Genomic DNA, 19,484 nt, shown 5'->3' on the forward strand with positions numbered 1-19,484 from the left:
AGGTTCCACCATGACGCTGCCTTGTGTAAATGTGTTCCACCATGATGCTGCCTCGTGTAAATGTGTTCCACCATGACGCTACCTCATGGCCTAATAAACATGTTCCACCATGACGCTGCCTTGTGTAAATGTGTTCCACCATGACGCTGCCTCGTGGACTAATAAACGTGTTCCACCATGACACTTCCTCGTGGCCTAATAAACGTGTTCCACCATGACGCTTCCTTGTGGCCTAATAAACGTGTTCCACCGTGACTCTGCCTCGTGGCCTAATAAGTGTGTTCCACCATGACGCTGCCTCGTGGACTAATAAACATGTTCCACCATGACGCTGCCTTGTGTAAACGTGTTCCACCATGACGCTGCCTCGTGGACTAATAAACGTGTTCCACCATGACGCTTCCTCATGGCCTAATAAACGTGTTCCACCATGACACTGCCTCGTGTAAACGTGATCCACCATGACGCTGCCTCGTGTAAATGTGTTCCACCATGACGCTACCTCATGGCCTAATAAACATGTTCCATCATGACGCTGCCTTGTGTAAACGTGTTCCACCATGACACTTCCTCGTGGCCTAATATACGTGTTCCACCGTGACGCTGCCTCGTGGCCTAATAAACGTGTTCCACCGTGACGCTGCCTCGTGGACTAATAAAAGTGTTCCACCGTGACGCTGCCTCGTGGACTAATACACGTGTTCAACCGTGACGCTGCCTCGTGGTCTAATAAACTTGTGTTCCACCGTGACGCTTCCTCGTGGACTAATAAACGTGTTCCAACATGACGCTGCCTCGTGGACTAATAAACATATTCCACCATGACACTGCCTCGTGGACTAATAAACGTGTTCCACCTTGACGCTGCCTCGTGGCCTAATAAACGTGTTCCACCTTGACGCTGCCTCGTGGCCTAATAAACGTGTTCCACCATGACGCTGCCTTGTGACCCTCACAGCTACACTGCATATTTATTTTTTGAGCATCCAATACATTTAGTCCACAGACATTTAAGCATGAACATGCAGAAAAACATTAAATTAATTTGAAACATTTAAAATGAATATATGTACTTTAAAATACACAGCATTCTATGAGGATAAGAAATAAAAAGAAACAAAAAGCTTCACACAGGGGATGTGGTAGCTTAGTGGTAAAGGTGCTGGACTACAAATCAGAAAATTGAGTTTGAATCTGCCACAGCTGGGCCCCTGAGCAAGGCCCTTAACCCTCGATTGCTCAGTTGGGTAAAATGTAAGTCACTCTGGATAAAAGGTGTCTACCAAATGCCATAAATGTGCATCAGGGCATAAAAAATGTAAGCACCTGTTGTAAACTTTTTCCAGAGAAGACCAGGAGACTTGGATATCCTTGTGCAGTAATCCTTATTGTAAATACACGATGGAACGAGTCTGCAAGTCAGAGCGTACTGGCACGGGCACTGCAGTCATCAAGTCTGACTTAAAGTTGTAATACATTGTAAATACACATTTTAGGGGGGCAGTCCCATCAGATAGAGACAAAACACTCAGGTGACAAAGCATGAAAGGATGTAACAGCCCCACACCAGATCCTGGACTTTCACCCACCCTTAATCCCATTAACAGAACAGTCTCTCAGACCCCATCATTATCATAGAAACGAGTCCACCTCTAATGCTTGGCATTCCTTCTTGACTCAGACCTTAAAACCCATTGCCACCTTAAACAATGGGACAAATGAATGAATAAAACAATGACTTAAAATTAATTTTCCCACACCCCTAAAAACTTATGCTCCAAATAATACAGCAATAACAAAACACTTAAAATCAGACTCTTCTGTAGTTGACCTTTAACACCTCTTTTAGCAAAAATCTTGGTCCTCCACCACATGGTGGGCTCAATGGCATGCATTCACGGAGCAGGCAAGAATAGATTGATAAAGTTTAAAATTGAAGGATTGTTGTGTTTAATATTCGAATTAAAAATTTTGCCACAGTAAAATAGTCACGTTAAAGATCTGTGCAAGTGATTGTCAAGTCATTACAACGGACTACTGTTTAAACAAAACCACTTCTTACCTGTCCACTTTCTAGACTCGGAAGTGTACCTTAATAATCAGAGTGTGTTGGATAAATTATATATTAAGTGGTAAGGTAATTAAGGTATAAAATTCACTTAAGGGGTAGTGAACGATTAATTTTTGACCCTGAAAACAAACAAACAAAAAAAAAGGAGTATAAATAAATGTTGAGACAAACAAACCCCATCTACAGAAAAAACACCATTAGAGACAAATGTCACTGATTTGATTTATTGTAGTACATAAAAAAAAGAAACCTCCTCAGGTAAGACTACATGCAATATCAAGACAAATTCACATGATGGGAATGTTGGAGTCTTCACTGACAACACTTGGTATCGCAGGAATCGCCCTTACACACACATCCAGAGGCGCACTTACTGCAGCCAGAAGGGCAGCAAGAGCAGCAGCCTGGGACGAGAGAGAGAGAGAGAGAGAGAGAGAGAGAGAGACACAGACAAGGAGAAGAAAAAAAAAAGTCCTGGTGAGTATATGAAGTGTCTGGAAGGTTAACGGGAGGTTATTCGTCATCGAAATGTTTAAGAAAGCCTTACTTTTCTTGCATGATGTGCACTGGCAGTTTGAGCATTTGCAGGATGTACCGCAGTTGCAGGATCCAGCTGAATAACATGAGGGAAAAAGATGGTTGTTTACCAACGCCACATAAAGCTAAAGGGAAAACCAAACCAAACCAAACCAAAAGCCACAGAACATCTACTTACTCTTGGAGCACTCGCAAGGATCCATTATCGCTTTCCAAAAAAATGAAACTCGTTAAGAACTAGAAGTTCGTAGCAGTCTCTTTCTTCTTGTGGTTGAAGGTTGAATGTAACGTGTGAACGCGCAGGTGGTGAATTTATAGCACGCTGAAGAGGCGAAGACGAGCGCAAAGAGCAGCTCCGCCTCCAAACACACTGCGCACGTCTCCACACGCCATCAACACTGAGTGCAAACCCTCAGCCACTAATTACACACGTCTCTCCTCAGCCAGTACCTTGTTTATATCATTATACACAATTATTGCTTTTTTTCTAAACGTTTCTTGGGTTCATTCAAAGAGCTCACCTGAGCATGTTATTATCATGGAGGGAGGTTTTGACGTGTCTGCATGTGATTGAAAGGCTTTTGGTGCACATGCTTGAAAAAAGTTGAGTTTATTCGTGTAATTAGGAATATATACACACACACACACACACACACACACACACACACACACACACACACACACACACACAAATGTATGTTACAAAAAAAACATTCAAAAATATACCCTTTTCACAGGGAATCTCAAATAAACAAGAATCAGAGAAGAAAGATTATTTAAGGACTTTTATTTAATGAAGTCTGTGATTAATGATGGAATTTAAAAATTAATAGATACAAGTTTTGTAAAACACAACTGGTTCATTTTGAACACAATTCATTCTTATTTTGTTTATACTTAATAAACATTTAATAATATTCACAATTTCAATTAATTTCTGAAAGATTTATTTTGATCTCTCTCGCGTAAATATATATTTGTTTTTCTTTTGTTATTTATGAATTTATGAATGTTTAATGATGGGTTGTGTTTAAAAGATAAAAATAACAGAAAAATAATTTAATGCACAGAATATAAAATCTACTTAAAAAAAAAAAAAAAATATATATATATATATATATATATATATATATATATATATATATATATATATATATAATATGAACAATATAAATATAATATATATATTTTGTTCAGTATATAAATATTGAACAATTACAGTTCATTTTAACTGCTTTCATCGGGCTCTTTTTGCACACGGCACCTTAACTAACGGTCTCGCGCGCTGCTCTGCACGCGGTCAAAGTCCTGCGCGCGAGACCACAACAAACAAAATAAGAGTTTTGCACTCAGTCATGATGATATAGGGGGTTTGAGGAAAGGGGAAATAAGTACAAGAATAGCGTAACGAGTGCAATTTTTTTAACCTAAGGTCATTGTTTCCCAAAAATAGCTGACAGTAGAATTGTGTTGTATAACAGAATAAAAGATCTGGTCATTTTTACCAAAACTCATATTAAACTTCACGAGCAGACTTGTTAAATGACACACATTTGAGTCTGTTTTAAAAGTCACTAATAGATATGATAGGTAATATATATGATAGATAGATGATGAGTAGTGTACAGAGTATTCCAGAGTATTCCATATACGCCACTATTATCCCCATGATCATCCTGCGTCAGAGGTCCCGCGCATGCGTGTATGTACTAGGATGTTCTGCTTAGCATGCTAGTTAGGAAGATAACTGAATACGAATCTTTTCTTTCAACAAGTAAAGGTTTTGGGTAAGATGTTAAGATGCTTTGCTGTAAACTCTAGCGATACACATGTGTATAAAATAATTATATTATATAAGTATAATATCTATCTTTAGTAAGCAGATTGACGTGCTGGCTAGCTTTAGCTGGTTAGCTAGTCAAGTTAAGCGCAGATATTTATTCGACTCGGCAGCAAAACACTACATTTCATATATATTCTGAATACATATGGCAAGCCATGTCGGTTGTTGTTGGTATGGGTTTTGTTTTTAACGGGGTAAATTGTTAAAACAAAATCAATAGTTTTCTAGCACGCTAGCAAAAGTGGGTTGATAAAAGCGCGCGGTGTTGCTAGGCAACCGTGGGTCTGCAGGCAACAGACGCATGTTGGTTAAGCTGTTTATTTCATTAGAAAGACAGGAGGATTTATACACCTAGCATTATAGTGCTTGAGCATGACTACAAATTATTATACATTCAGATTGATTTACTTCAAATTTGTGAATGATTCTAAATCACATTTTACCTATTTTAGACTAGCCAAAAACAAATCTGTGCCATTATGCTGGTCCCAATCTTCACCCTAAAGCTGAACCATAAGATTAACCCACGGATGGTTACTGTGGGGAAATTTGATGGCGTTCATCCATGTTTAACTGCAGCAACACAAGCAGGCAAGGTAAGAGTACCATGTTGTTTTGAAAACATGTCTCTTATTGAAAGCCCACAACTAAATCCCTTTCACACTGACTAGGTATTCATCCACAACCCTCACACTCGAGGGAAAAGGCAAACAGCTCATCGTTTGAGTCAGAGTACCCAAGACTCTGACATCACCTTGCTTAATATTAACCAGGCAGTAAGCTGTCTGGCAGCTGGTACTTTTGGTCCCAATACAACAGGGGACACACTGCTGGTGGGCTCCCAATCCAGTCTGCTAGCTTATGATGTGCATGACAACACTGACATATTCTACAGGGAGGTGTGTGCAATTCATATATAATGTCTCATAGTTTTAACTGTTGAATAAATAATATCAAAACAGTGTCTATTCCATGAAAGGTCTATCTGAAGCCTTTTATGTGTTACAGGTGACAGACGGGGCCAATGCCATTGTTTTGGGAAAATTAGGGAACATCCAGTCTCCCCTTGCCATCGTTGGAGGAAACTGTGCTCTCCAAGGCTTTGACTGTGAGGGAAATGATCAGTTCTGGACAGTAAGGCAGTCTGCAGAACATTTTTTTTCTTTCACTGCTTTTAAAGGTGTTTTAAAGAATTTTTAAAGTATGTGTTTGTGTATGTAAGGTAACTGGCGATAACGTGAGATCAATGGTGCTGTGTGATTTTACTGGTGATGGGAAGAATGAGGTAAGGTTTAGCTTTACTCTTTAGACAATATATCTGTGATTGTTTACACAGTAGGTTGGCACTGTGGGAACCACCTAGCAGCCACCCAAATCTTAATATTTGTGTCTTTTATGTTGTCCCAATGTCCATCATTCTCCCAGGTTCTTTCGTTTCCCATCGTTTCATCTCCCAAAATCATGTTTATATTTACCATCCTTTTGACATGGGCATGTCAAATCTGTTTTCAGCATTTTACCATTATAATCTTACTTTAACAAAAAAAAAGTTTCCTTTTTTGTTTTTGAACCTGTTGGTCCTCTAGGCCACAATGGATTAAAACCAAATAGCCCAGAAACAAAATCTGCTTGTTCTGAGATTCTGGGCTACTGATTTATTCATCTCAATGTATTTGGTCATTATGCTTTACTATGAACAATTTATATGTTTTTGAATAATTGACATAATAAACAATACATATGTTTTATGATATTTTTTTCTATGTGACCCTCATGCTGTATTGTGTTATTTGTAGCTTCTTGTGGGATCAGAAGATTTTGACATCAGAGTATTTAGAGAAGATGAGCTGGTGTCTGAGATGGCAGAGAATGAGGTAACTGTATGAAAAGTAAATATTTGATTGTTGATTGTGATGTCATAAGCTAAAAGAGTCTTGTAAAAGAATCTTTAATTCATGTTTATTGGTGACTTTTTATTCCTCTTAGACTGTAACGTCACTGTGTCACATGCATGGCAGCAGGTTTGGTTATGCTTTGGCCAATGGAACAGTGGGAGTGTATGACCGTACAGCCCGCTACTGGAGAATTAAGGTACTTTTTTTTGTTATGTGGTGAAAGAAATTGTGATTGTCACTTCAGGGCAAATAATTGTTTCTGTTAAGAGTTTTTTTGTTAGTTTTTAAAGTTGACAATGATATAAGCCTGTCTTCTCTTTTCATAGTCAAAAAACCATGCAATGAGCATCCACGCTTTTGACCTGAATGGGGATGGAGTTGTAGAACTCATAACTGGGTGGTCTAATGGAAAGGTGAGACACATTCAAAACACATTCTGACTTAATGAATTTTGGTCTCTTTAAGAGATCTCCTTTCCATTGATTATCTAGATTGATGCTCGTAGTGACCGAACTGGTGAAGTGATCTTCAAGGACAACTTTTCTTCATCTGTGGCTGGTGTGGTAGAGGGAGACTATCGCATGGATGGACAGGTCCAGCTTATTTGCACCTCTGTTGACGGAGAAGGTGATATAGCAAAGAGTATTTCATTGAGTAGCAAATTTAAATATTTGAACATAACAAATTAAAGTAATGTATTGCTTCACTCTACAGGGCTTTACATCTTTTACATTTCAATTTTTGCCCTTTGGTTAAATGCCCTTATCCCAAGTGCTCTGAAGTCTTTGTTAATAAATTCACTCCGATACTGGTTCACTAGGCCATGGACTAACAATGCCATCAGTCTAAAAACTCTGTTGGGGATATAATGTAGCAAGACAAGCATAATCATCCTGGAAGTATTCCTGTATGAATACATAACAAAATAAAAGTAAAAGAGAAAGTTAGCATGAGGGAAATCCATGGAGAAGATGTCAAACTGAAATGCATCCACACCTGTAGGTAACTTGGATCAGTAAGGCTAAGGTTGGAACGGATGCTTTATTTCATACAATTTTCATGCATGCAACAAATCAAAAAGATTTGTAACTCACATTTTGAACAGTCTATAGGGGTCTTTAACATTTACAGCATTTAAATGTCACACCACAGTTTAAAATGCCATCTTTTAAACACCTTGTCCGTTTTATGTCTTATTTATGGCATGAAAAATAAAAAGAATTATAGCTGTGATATGTATAATGAACATGAGAATTGATTCCTTTTAACTAGTTCTCTACCTGAGGTCACATGGTTAGATATGCTGACTCGTCAATGCTAAGCTTGTGCTGGCAATTTACATACTTCTCTAGTAACACTGACAAATATAATCACACCCCTAGCACTGAAATTACCCGATAGATTTGGCATCTGAATGAAATAGACTACTGGGTTTCACCATCTGCTTATCATTTGCTTCCCTGTTGTCTTATAGTGCGTGGCTACCTTCCAGCCAGTAAGGATATGAAGGGGAATCTTATGGATGCAAGCGTGGAACAAGACCTCATTAGAGAGTTGAGCCAGCGCAAACAAAACCTGTTACTGGAGCTACGGAACTATGAAGAAAGTAACAAGGTCCAAATATATACATGTGCAAATAAATATACAATGTCTGTTTAGTAGACACAACATGTCTTATGATTAAAGCAGCTGAAAGTATTTGATTGACAGTAGCACATGGTTGTACTAGTGAGCTTAGGATCAAACACACACTTTTTTTTTTTTGCTCTCAGCACGAGCTTTTTTTAAATGCTTTTAGACACACATATCTGAACTTTTTAGCAGAGTAGTACTGGAGATGATCATGGTGTTTCCCTTGTCTTTTTTTAATTGCAGTTCATTTTGTACAAGAACTTTTTTGTGGCATTTATATCTAGGACTCTTTTATGTCATTCTCTAACATTTATTTATGTGATTATATATATATGGTGTTCAAATCGTTTTTCCCTATCAATTTTGTTTTTAAACGCATATACTTAATAATGCTTATTAATACATACATTTTTGTTATGTTGGATAACATAAGTGGATATATATTAAATAACAAAAGCAATAGTGTCTGAATACATAATACCCCTTGTTCTAGGCTCTTCCTGGTGCCCCAGAAGTGGAAAATCAGATGGGTGTCATTCCTGCCAACACTCAGCTTCAGACGGCTTTGAGTGTCCGAGCAGGCACTGAGAGCCAGAGAGCCCATATAGAGCTCAGCATTTCTACACCAAATGGTAGCACCAACAACTACCTCAAGACCCATCAAAAGAGCCTATAACAGCACAACAGACTAATAACTTTATCATCCCATTTATAATTTTCAATCTCAATTCATCCTGTACTGATTCCTCCTGCTTTATCATTTTTCTAGGTACTGTTTTCTTTTCCACACTCTTGCTTTCTGTCTTCCTTTAGAGACCATCATTCGTGCTGTGCTGATTTTTGCTGAGGGCATTTTTGAGGGGGAGAGTCATGTGGTGCACCCTAGTGTTCAGACCTTGTCTGGCTGCATCTGTGTTCCCATAATTCCTCCTAAAGACATTCCAGTAGATCTGCACATTAAGGCTTTTGTGGGCGGAAGGACAAGGTATATTTTTTTCTTGGTGATAAGGTATCAGTATGTGGTCAGTCTACATATAAAAACTATGCCATATAAAAACTATGTTTGATTCATTTTAATATTTCCATTTTTGAGAGACCTATATATGTGAGCCAGATACAACTAAATGGCAGGTGTCCAACTGTTTGACATGAAAGTTGTGTTTGCATTGAATTTTACAGCTCATGACATAAAATGATAAAATGTCAAACAATTATCAGAGATGGCTATGGATCATTCTAGAAAAGAATCGTGCCACACTGCACTCACTGAAGTGCCATCACATTTAATAATAGCAGATCTGTCAAGGAATTATCCTTTGGATGAACAAAAGGAAGGAAGTGATGGGATTCCACCATTTCACATACAATCATTTAAAAATGATGTGCATCTGACATTAAGCCACTTTACAGGCTCAGATATTATTCCTATATTAATGTGTTTATTCTGATTGGAAGGAGGACTGTCCACAAAAGTTAACCTATGTGTATTGCACTGCACATTTAACAGACTGTTTTCATTGATGCATTGCATGAAAGCACCCAAGATGTGATGTTGATCCAAAGTACTCCAGGAGAGCTTTGTCTATATTTTAAAGTAAAAAAATCTCTAAAGTAAAAAAAACAAACAACAGTAACAGAGAGTCCTAGTTTTAATAACATTTGTGTTTGTTTTTTTTTTTGCTTTTATGTCCCCTCCTTTTAGTACACAGTTTCACGTGTTTGAGATAACTCGTCAGCTGCCTCGATTCTCCATGTACGACCTTCAAGTTGATCCCTCAACCCCTCATCCAAAAGGAAGGGTTACATTCAGTGTCAACGACAGGCCACAAAGGGTAAGTTTGACATACAAATACATTCTTATACAAACACAAAGGCCCATTTTGGTTTAGTGTTTTATGCCACTAAGTCATTATTATGTAATATTTTTGCACATCATGGAAACGCTCCCAGCAAGTTATTTCCAGCTATACAATTGCAAGCTTTATTTGTTTGAATGTGGGAGATCTGTCAACCCAAGTACAAGCTGACCTTTGAAACACATGACGATGATATCAAATCATTTTTGAAAGCTAACAAACACAATGTTGGAATTTGTGGGTGTATTGCTAGAATAACAACAAAGCAGCACTCTTCTCTGCAGCAAGCAGCAAAATGTATTTACAGTTGTTTCTAGCTTAGCTGTAAATGTCTGCCCAGGGAAAAGTCTGAATCCCAAATGGCTTCCCTCTCTCTCTCTCTCTCTCTCTCTCTCTCTCTCTCTCTCTCTCTCTCTCTCTCTCTCTCTCTCTCTCTCTCCCCCTCTCCCTCCCCCTCCCCCCCCCTCTCTCAAATGTGAGTATGCATGTGAGCCTTGTGCTTGATGTCCTGAAAGGACTCTCAAAGGACATGGTCACAAGGTGTCTACAGAGAAACAATAGAAATGAAATATTAGTTGTAGCCTGATGAGCTTTCTCAGAAATTATTGCAATTTTGTTTTTTATTTATCAAAGATAAAGTGAGTAGCTTCCATATGCCATTCTGCCTTTAAGTGAGATTAGGATTAATTAGCTGTTTATTAATGCACTAGAAGTGTAATGTTGTCTTCTAGTGAACATGTAAGTTTTTCTTTCCATTTATCTTCAAGCTATCATTTGTAGCTTGTTAGACGTAGGGGAGAGTGGGGTAAGATGAGCCAGATTTTACTTATGTGGATCTCCAGGCAAGTGAAATTTAGACAGAAGTAAAACGAAGACATCTACTGTTAATTTGGGATGTTGCCTATCAACTGAAAATATAAGAATGCACCTATGACATAGATCCTTGAAAATATGACCTCGGAAAAAAAGAGTTCATGTGACTCAACTTAAACCAGGCTAGGGGTAAGTTGATCCCAGTCAGTGGGTAAATTGAGCCATTTGGGGGTAAATTGACCATCCTATTTTATGCAAGTATAATACAAAAAAAAAACTTTTAAAAAAGTTATTTAACAATACACTTACCTTTCCAAACAATGTCATTTATTAAAGCTACCTCAAACAACACAAAACAAACCAGTTAAAGTTGAAGTCCAACCTTTCAATGTTTAGGAAGCTTCTTCAGCACATCATTCAGTGGGACAGATCCTACATAGAGGTGGAGGTTGAAGCCATGGGTTGATCTTCTACAGAAGTAGACAGCACATCAGGGTTTGGTCTGTCTGACACCATGGATGATTCAAACTCTACATCAGAGAAAATATCTCTGTTGTAAGGAAAAATCCCTGTGGACCTGAATCCAGAACAGATATTCCATGGTGTCATTGCTGACATGAAAGCCTCGTTCACACATACAGGGATGTGGTACAGTATGTGCTGGCTGTAATTAGTCTTGAATGGACCATAGACACTCTTGTCCAGAAGCTGCAGGCGATGAGATGTGTGGGGTGGAATTGTGAGCATAACAATCCCCTTTCTCTTTGCTTAAATCAAGTAGTAGCACTATTAGATGGTCAGAGGAGCACTTGGTATGGTGAACCAGATGTTCAAAGAACTCTGCAAAGGTTTCTTCATTGATCCAACCACTGGTTCAATTTACCCCACATCATCTGGCTCACTTTGCCCCATAGTCACCATTTTGGTAAAAATGGCCTAGCTTAGCAATTCAGGCTAACTTTTAGCTTGATGATTCACATGGTTTTATATGTTGACAAATCACCAACATGTACCATACATGTTTAGACCTGGATAAATTTGGTTTGGCACAACAGCGAGTATACCTGAAATGCAGAAAATCAACTTTAACAAGCAAATGAAAAAAACAACTTATCTCTTGTCCCATGTGCTTCTCCTCTTCACAAAAAATTACAAATGATGGAGTCCTTCAGAATGTATGGTCACATTACACCAAATTTGCATAGTTGCCCAGAAACAGGGGGTGGGTCAACTTACCCACTGGGTCATCTTACCCCTCTCTCCCCTATACCTGTTATCCATGACTTTCTCTTTTTCTCTCTTTTTTTGGAAATGATTAAATCTCCTGTTTTGCTTATGAGACCTCAATAAACAGTCTGAAGATTGTAAAACACTTGTGAATGGTTTCTAGTAGCCTTTTATTTTTATCCAAATTGCATTTTTATTTTCACATAATTGAACAGATGCACTTAGCTAGAGTGACTTACAGAAGTGCTTTGCAGTGTCCACTAAAAAACTGTTAGAGAAGTGTTAGTATAACAAGAAGGAGGCACAGCAATAAAATTTTATTGCCATTGTGTTCAGGTTAAAATATTTTTGTTTGAAAATAGCTGGATCTCTTAGGTGTAGGTTGTTTATGGGGTTGTTTGGAGTGAAAACGCCCTCTGGTGGTGCCTGGCGGTATCTGTAGAATACAATTGCATGCTTCTTTGTGAGGAGAGTGGGATTGGTTTTTGCTAAGATGAAACTTACCTTGTGATATAACTGTGCATGCCTGTCATTTCTAAAGCAGTCTCTGTATCTATGTTCAGGTTGTTATGTGGCTGAACCAGAACTTTCTACTACCTGAAGGCATCAACAGCCCAAATGTGACATTCACAGCACTGCGTGGAGAAGGACTGCTGTCTATTAGCATGCAGTCCACTGGCGAGGTGTGTGTGTGTGTGTTATCCAATCTGTGCCTTATCAACAACTTTAAATGTGGACAATTGTGTTATAAAATGGAAAACGTTTTTACAAATTGGAGATCTAAACCTAAAACTGAGAACTAATACTATTTTTCCCCCAAATTGACATCTGTTGCTCTTTCAGATATCACTAAATACAGATGACATTGACCTAGCAGGAGATCTGGTACAGTCATTGGCTACTTTTCTGGCAATAGAAGATTTGCAGGCAGAGGCTGATTTTCCTACCTACTTTGAGGAGCTTCGAGTCACTCTCACAGAGGTCACTAATTGTGTATAATGCTACCTGCTTTGAAAATGTGTAATCACTGATTATTATTTATGCTTTTATCATTTTAGTGTTAATATATGTGAAATTTTATGTGGTGACTGGGGTGGTGCTGCCCTCTGATGTCATGTAGTCTAAGCTGAAATAGGAAACATACATGTTTTATTCCTTGTATGTAACAGTAATTTGCTTTCATTTGTTGATCAAAAACTCATACTTTTTTGTCTTGGATGTTAAATATAGCAGGTTTTCACAAGAAGAGAATGTTTGCCCTATTGTAAGGAAGTTAATATCTCATCAATTTTGTGGCTGGCTACAGTATGTTGTCTTGATGGGAGATCAGAAGGATGCCATGTCTTTCAGTACACCAAGGGATTCTCAGTTGAATAGATAAACAAATAGCTAAATGGCTGTCATGCTATAAGATTAGTTATTTAATAAATGTAGCTGAACATATATATCATGAAGATGGCTAGCTGGTTCAATACATGGATGAGATCCTAAAGCATCTTTTCGTAAGGATTGTATTAGGAAGGCCAGTGACCACAGTCACCACGCTAAACATGTAGGTTATGCTAATATGCATTACTGTGTTGGTAGGTGGATGAGTTCCACTCAGTGCATCAGAAGTTGACAGCAGCCATGGCAGATCACTCCAGTCACATCAGGAACATGCTGGTGCAGGCAGAAGACTCCAGACTCATGGGGGACTTGTAAGTGTCTTAAGTCAGTCATTCACCTTTATGATGCTGTAAACATGTCTGAACTCATGTCTTAATCTGTCTCCCTGATTTACACAATAATCTGCCCCACCCCTTTCTCTAACAGAAAGACCATGAAGAAGCGTTATATTGAGCTATACGACCTCAATCGAGATCTGATCAATGAATATAAAATCCGCTCCAACAACCACAATGCTCTGTTAACCCGCCTTAAGGCTGTGAACCAAGCCATTCAGAGAGCCGGCAGGCTGAGAGGTAGGTAGAGAACTCGGAATGGTTTTTGGTGGATGTTTTTTTATAAAAACAGCAGCAGGTATAATGTGTGTTGTACCACAATGCTGTTGAATTCTCACATCTGATTAGTCAGAAGGTAACATTTGATCTAAGGCTAAAAATAAACAGATTTAAAACATGTTACTTAACAGATAAAAACGTAATTGTTGATTATGGTGCAGCTTTTTTTTTTTTTTTTAACCATGGGAGTCCCCAATGTCAGTAATTGGCATTTTCCAGTTTCTCAGACAAATGTTCTTAATGTTTAATGAGAATATGTTTAAATATAGACTTTCTTGGTCTTTTTGATTTCTTTATCTTGTAGTGGGAAAACCAAAGAACCAGGTCATCACTGCCTGCAGGGAAGCCATCAAAAACAACAACATAAATGCCCTTTTTAAGATCATGCGTGCAGGGACTGCTTCCTCGTGAGGAGGCCTTTCACTGGTCACCCGTATTAACTACAAGATGGAGCTCTGGCTACTGACCCAGCCCTCAGGGAGAGGCAGAAATGCAGTGCTGCACACACAGTCCTGAAACCTCAGCTTTTACAGTTAAGGTCAGGGAAAATCATGCAGGAGCAAATCTCTATTCCAGGCTCTATCTGCTTCCTCACTGTGGCAGCACTTGTATGTAGAGGAGTAGTTGGGTCCTGTGAAAGAGGCAGCTGAAAAGAATTGTTGTGTTGAATCAACAGTGGATTGTATGACGCAAACTTTTTATAGGTGTATATAGGCACTTATTGTGTATGAGAAATTAATTAAATTATTGAAAACTTATCTTGGTCAAAAATCGTACTTATTCCTGCAGATAAGATGTAGATCACTGGAAATAATTTAGAATATACAGTAAAGTACAGATGTTTGCATCCGCTCTGGACAAATCAACTGCATAATGACAAACAGCAAATTTGCTGAACAACTAAAACCGAAATATAATTGCATGTCATAATTTAATTATATTATCTATACATTCAGGTGTTTAAAAACTGTTTTTAGATATTCCAATAGCACCATTTTATTAAATATTTTTCACAAATTTCTTAAGAATTAAGGATTACTTAAATAATGATTAAGACAACAAGTGGGTGGTTTCACTGGTTGTGATTGTATTATAGAACAATTAGCTTTTATCATTTTATCATTTTATATAGGACACATACATGTTCCAAAGTGTTTTATTGCTTGTATATAACAGTAATTTGGTTTCATTTGTTGATCAAAAACTCCTGTCAAAGGGGAGAATGTTTGCCCTATTGTAAGGAGGTTAATGTCAATAATACAATTTTGTGGCTGGGAGTGCAGGAGAGCAAACTGCCTATGTTGTCTTGGTGGGAGATCAGAAGGATGCCGTGTCTTTCAGTACACCAAGGGATTCTCATTGGAATAGATAAACAAATAGCTAAATTGCTGGATGCTGTTATGCTATAAGATTAGTTATTAAATAATTAAATAAATAAACATATATATCACGAAGATGGCTAGCTGGTTCAATACATGGATGAGATCCTAAAGCAAGCATAAAAATAATTGTAAAACAAAACATAGGAAAAAAAACATTTCAACTGGGAAATCTCATATCTGAAATCTTTGTAAAGTAAAAAGGCAAAGGTCATCTAATTTCTTTATATATCTATAAATATAATAATTTTTTGCTGTTTTTATTTTATTTAAAAATAGATCTTCCATAAACAATACTGAAATGAATGTTAATGATTAAAAAAATGACAGTAGACAGTTAATTTTACATTTTATATTAAAGAAAAAAGTAACTGATCATGCTTAATACAATTACTTAACAGGGTCCATATTAGTTATTAATACAGCTGTGCTGTCCAGTGGAAAAGTGCTATTACACTTACATTAATGACGGTTAATAAACATTACTAAAAAAATCAGTACTTTTACAAACAACTGAACTTTAGCGCGCGCCCTGTTTATTACTTGCAGCCCGCGCGCGCGCGCAGTCTGCTGTGCTGGCATCTGGAGGTCACGTGAACACCTCAGCTTCTTAAAGGGGCCGCCTACTTTAAAAAGTACTGACTTTTCAGCTATAACGCGATGTAAGAAGCATCAAGTCTCTACTGAATTTTATTATTATTATTTTTCATAATTTTTTAATATTATTTATCGAAAAGGTTCACCAACTGTTGGAATATGAAATCACATGTAAGGAACTGCTCTTCTTGACTTCTAATCACTATTTGCTGAAATTTCTTGGTAAGTTTTCTTTTTGTTGCTATTAGATTGATAGCAAAACTTTTAACAACAGTATGAAATAGTCTATAAAGTCATTTTGGTAATAATTTTAGAAAATCTGTCCCAAAGCATTTTTGTTTGGAGCTTTACATGTTGGGATTTTAGCCTGTCTCTGGCCTCTCAAAAGAGATTTGCAAGAAGGATATTTAACATCTGGACATCTTCAACATCTGCACAAAGGAAATTGGTTTTCTGACTTATTCACGCACAAGACCCAAACTAAACCAAAAGGAATTCAACGTACAATTCGGACAGATGGAATATGAAGTACACACTTCTTTTACTTCAAAAACTCACTTTGATAATGTCCGTCACACCCCCCAGGTTTCCACTCTGCAAATGAATATACTGTATAGCTCCATGGGGATAATAACAGAAAAAGGTAAATTATCATATAAGCTATTTTTCAAAAATAGCAAATTAGCTGTAAACAAATTAAAAAAATCTTTTTCTAAACATTGATGGTAAAACAGTGTCTTTATATAGCACCATGGTCCTGGAAGAATGTTGTTTCATTTCGCTATGTACTGCATTAGCTATACATGGTTGAAATGACAATCAAAAGCTTTTTTTTTTACTTGACTTGAATAATTATGTTTATATGTTGATATCAAAGTTTGTGACACGCAAAAGTTTCTTTGTCTTCAAAGATTGATATTTCAATAAGTTATAAGCATTGTCACCTAAGCCCCCTCCTCCAACAGAGTCTGTTCTTCAGTAAAAAATACAATCAAATGAATAACTAAATAAATAAAAATTGGGGGTATACTCTATGCACCACGTTCTACATTTATGAAGTTACCTAAACAATAACGTAGACTGGAGCCTTGTGTAATATTCACATCAAACAGCTGAATGTGGAAAAATGTGATTTCAGTGACTTGGCATGGCTTTTAGTACCAGAAGGGCTGGTTTGAGTATTTCAGAAACACAACAATCTAGAGTTTACATGGAATGGTGTGAAAAAAGCTTTTGGCCTCCACAGTGAGTGAGTGACAGATATTTACATTGCAATAGTATAGGTATTGTTATTAAAGTGGATAGGGAGTGTAGATATACCAACCAATTTATTTTTCTATTTTTCTCACATTCATGAATGGTTGCAATAATTCTGGCCTGCCTCTTAACTCAGTAATCACTATTAACTCCTATGTATCTAATGTAATACTATATTTCTGTTTTTAGGAGCTGCTTTTGACTTGGGACATGACAGCACACATACTACAATAATGTAGGTTTTAATGCAGACTGTTTTTGGCCAGCATACTCCTCAGAATTTCGAGATTACTTCTCAGAGTGAAAAAACCTTCTCAGTTGGATAAAAATCAAGCTCACACTCAACGGGGGGATAAATATTGCTCCAAATGGACTGTGGTTGGATTGGAATCAGTGGCAATGAGGAAACATTGACAGTATGACAAATCTGAAGTTTCCATGCTTAGTGAGCAATCCAAAAATCCCTGGGATTTAGTGTTTAACAGAATGAGGAGAGTCCACATAAAAGGAGATGTGCTTTGCACTCTCATCTTACTGGTCCTACTCTGTATATTGTGGTATGCCCAACAGAGTTTAACACCTATATGGGGGGCAGTGCGCATCGAGCATGGCTCTAGCAGTTCTAGAACACTTCTCGGGGCACCAGCAAAAGGAATCTTGCCAACCTCTCAAACTTCAAAACGTCATTGTGATCATTGTGAGCTTACAGTCCAGGCACAAGCCAAATCTAAACCACAGGCTAAAATAAAACCTCCAAAAAGTCAAGTCAAATCAAAGAAAAAAGATGGGAGGAAAAAGGCTACAGCAAAACCTATTACTGTACCCACTCTTCCTCAGTTTGACTTTGAGGATTACCTTCGCAAGAAGGACCAGCGGGAGTTCCAGTTGCTCATTGACCAGCCAGAGAAATGTATAGGGCCTAAAGGTGCACCATATTTGCTGATTGCCATAAAATCAGTAGTGGAAGACTTCGACAAGCGTCAGGTTGTGCGACACACCTGGGGCAGAGAAGGTATAGCACAGAAAGGAATGAACATCATGACTGTTTTTCTTCTTGGAGTGCCCCATAATGTTACAGCGCTTCCCTTGTGGGACAGGTTGTTGGCGTATGAGAGCCAAATGTTTCAGGATATTTTGCTGTGGGACTTTGAGGACACGTTCTTTAATCTGACACTTAAAGAACTTCACTTCCTCCAGTGGGTCAACTCAAGCTGTTCAAACGTTAAGTTCATATTCAAGGGTGACGCAGATGTCTTTGTGAACATTGAGAACATCCTGGAAATGCTTGGAGGTAGACCAGCCGGTGAGGATTTTTTTGTCGGAGACATTATCTTCCATGCAAAGCCAATTCGGAGACGAAACAGTAAATATTTTGTGCCTGAATTTATATATGGCCAGGGCATCTATCCTTCATATGCAGGAGGTGGAGGCTTTGTCATGTCAGGCCACACTGCACTTAGGCTACATTTGGCCTGCAAAGAAGTGGAACTTTTCCCCATAGATGACGTCTTCCTGGGAATGTGTCTGCTAAGGATTGGTCTAAAACCGAGCCGCCACGGGGGCTTCCGTACCTTTGGAATTGCGCGTCCGTCGGCGGCGCCACACCTTCAGGTGTTTGACCCATGTTTCTATCGGGAGTTGATGGTGGTGCACAGCCTAAATGTGCCACAGATCTGGCTTATGTGGAACCTACTACATGACCCCAGTATACGTTGTCATACTAATCATATTCATACAGCCAATCCCTTTAAGTGGATGAAAAACACACATAAACAAGCAGAGACTGAGGATTCTCACAAACCTGACTATGACATGCAAGTGTTTTTGAAGCACTGAGATGTCCATGCTGTGAAATGTAAAGTCTTGAATGTAAAAGGTTTGTTATTGGCAGTTTTAATCGAGATAATATTTCTAAACACCCACTGTTTGTGATGGAGCAAGAATCAGTTTCCCAGGGTTTAAAATGGATTTTATTTTTTCTTGGCTAATATTGGCACTGGTATAATCTATAAAAGCAAAGTGCGGAGGCCAAGGACATTGTGAATAACATTTTCTAGGGACAGTAAAGCCCAAGGGACCAGAGCCAATTCCGCATTATCAAAGCCCACAGGCTAATCATAATGATAGGCATGTGGAATACTGTACATACTCAAATTGTACCACTTATCATCCCAAATACTCTTAAGCATGGGTTTAGACTTCACATGGTTTTTAGAATTTACAGTTACCTTCGTTTGAACCATCTGCCAATTTTGTTTGGTAAGAGTCAGACAGCTATTAATAAATGTTACTAAATGCTGAGGGTGAAAATGCTGTTAATGCCAAAGCACTGAATTTGAGCAAGACCCAAATAAGGCTTGCTCTTCATTTTTCA

General features: G+C 38.1%; 3 protein-coding genes across 4 annotated transcripts; 2 read left to right on the plus strand and 1 right to left on the minus strand.

Moving 5' to 3' along the window:
* Window positions 1-2,279: 2,279 nt before the first annotated feature.
* On the minus strand, window positions 2,280-2,949 carry mt2 (metallothionein 2). The gene is made up of 3 exons (XM_047822397.1): window positions 2,787-2,949; window positions 2,619-2,684; window positions 2,280-2,475 (listed from the first exon to the last, which is right to left on the minus strand). Exons 1-3 carry the CDS (start codon window positions 2,809-2,811, stop codon window positions 2,384-2,386), a joined length of 183 nt encoding a protein of 60 aa, XP_047678353.1. The 5' UTR covers window positions 2,812-2,949; the 3' UTR covers window positions 2,280-2,383.
* Window positions 2,950-4,205: 1,256 nt separating this feature from the next.
* Window positions 4,206-14,635, plus strand: bbs2 (Bardet-Biedl syndrome 2). 2 transcript variants are annotated; one of them, XM_027162026.2, is made up of 18 exons: window positions 4,206-4,310; window positions 4,904-5,047; window positions 5,123-5,350; window positions 5,460-5,585; window positions 5,674-5,736; window positions 6,248-6,325; window positions 6,438-6,542; window positions 6,673-6,759; window positions 6,838-6,973; window positions 7,821-7,960; window positions 8,472-8,610; window positions 8,792-8,963; window positions 9,681-9,810; window positions 12,438-12,557; window positions 12,718-12,855; window positions 13,462-13,574; window positions 13,690-13,838; window positions 14,182-14,635. In XM_027162026.2, the coding sequence occupies exons 1-18, from the start codon at window positions 4,305-4,307 to the stop codon at window positions 14,286-14,288; spliced, it is 2,181 nt and encodes a 726-aa protein (XP_027017827.1). In that variant the 5' UTR covers window positions 4,206-4,304; the 3' UTR covers window positions 14,289-14,635. The 2 variants fall into 2 exon arrangements, with proteins under 2 accessions (XP_027017827.1, XP_027017828.1); XM_027162027.2 differs by having other exon boundaries at window positions 4,247-4,395.
* An 889-nt stretch (window positions 14,636-15,524) lies between these two features.
* b3gnt9 (UDP-GlcNAc:betaGal beta-1,3-N-acetylglucosaminyltransferase 9) lies at window positions 15,525-19,449 on the plus strand. Its single transcript, XM_027161588.2, has 2 exons — window positions 15,525-16,075; window positions 17,300-19,449. Exon 2 carries the CDS (start codon window positions 17,549-17,551, stop codon window positions 18,944-18,946), a length of 1,398 nt encoding a protein of 465 aa, XP_027017389.2. The 5' UTR covers window positions 15,525-16,075; window positions 17,300-17,548; the 3' UTR covers window positions 18,947-19,449.
* The last annotated feature ends 35 nt before the right edge of the window (window positions 19,450-19,484 follow it).

This window comes from Tachysurus fulvidraco, chromosome 13 (assembly GCF_022655615.1).
Source record: "Tachysurus fulvidraco isolate hzauxx_2018 chromosome 13, HZAU_PFXX_2.0, whole genome shotgun sequence".
Lineage (NCBI taxonomy): Eukaryota > Metazoa > Chordata > Actinopteri > Siluriformes > Bagridae > Tachysurus > Tachysurus fulvidraco.

Excerpts from the sequence above, each read along its gene's own strand:
- mt2 (XM_047822397.1), bottom strand. The coding sequence starts at position 2,811 with ATGGATCCTTGCGAGTGCTCCAAGA. Across the intron at positions 2,685-2,786 it reads TCCTTGCGAGTGCTCCAAGA|CTGGATCCTGCAACTGCGGT; the intron begins GTAAGTAGATGT and ends CATGTTATTCAG. Across the intron at positions 2,476-2,618 it reads GTGCACATCATGCAAGAAAA|GCTGCTGCTCTTGCTGCCCT; the intron begins GTAAGGCTTTCT and ends CTCTCGTCCCAG.
- bbs2 (XM_027162026.2), top strand. Across the intron at positions 5,586-5,673 it reads GAAATGATCAGTTCTGGACA|GTAACTGGCGATAACGTGAG; the intron begins GTAAGGCAGTCT and ends TGTGTATGTAAG. Across the intron at positions 6,974-7,820 it reads CACCTCTGTTGACGGAGAAG|TGCGTGGCTACCTTCCAGCC; the intron begins GTGATATAGCAA and ends GTTGTCTTATAG.
- b3gnt9 (XM_027161588.2), top strand. The coding sequence starts at position 17,549 with ATGCTTAGTGAGCAATCCAAAAATCCCTGGGATTTAGTGTTTAACAGA.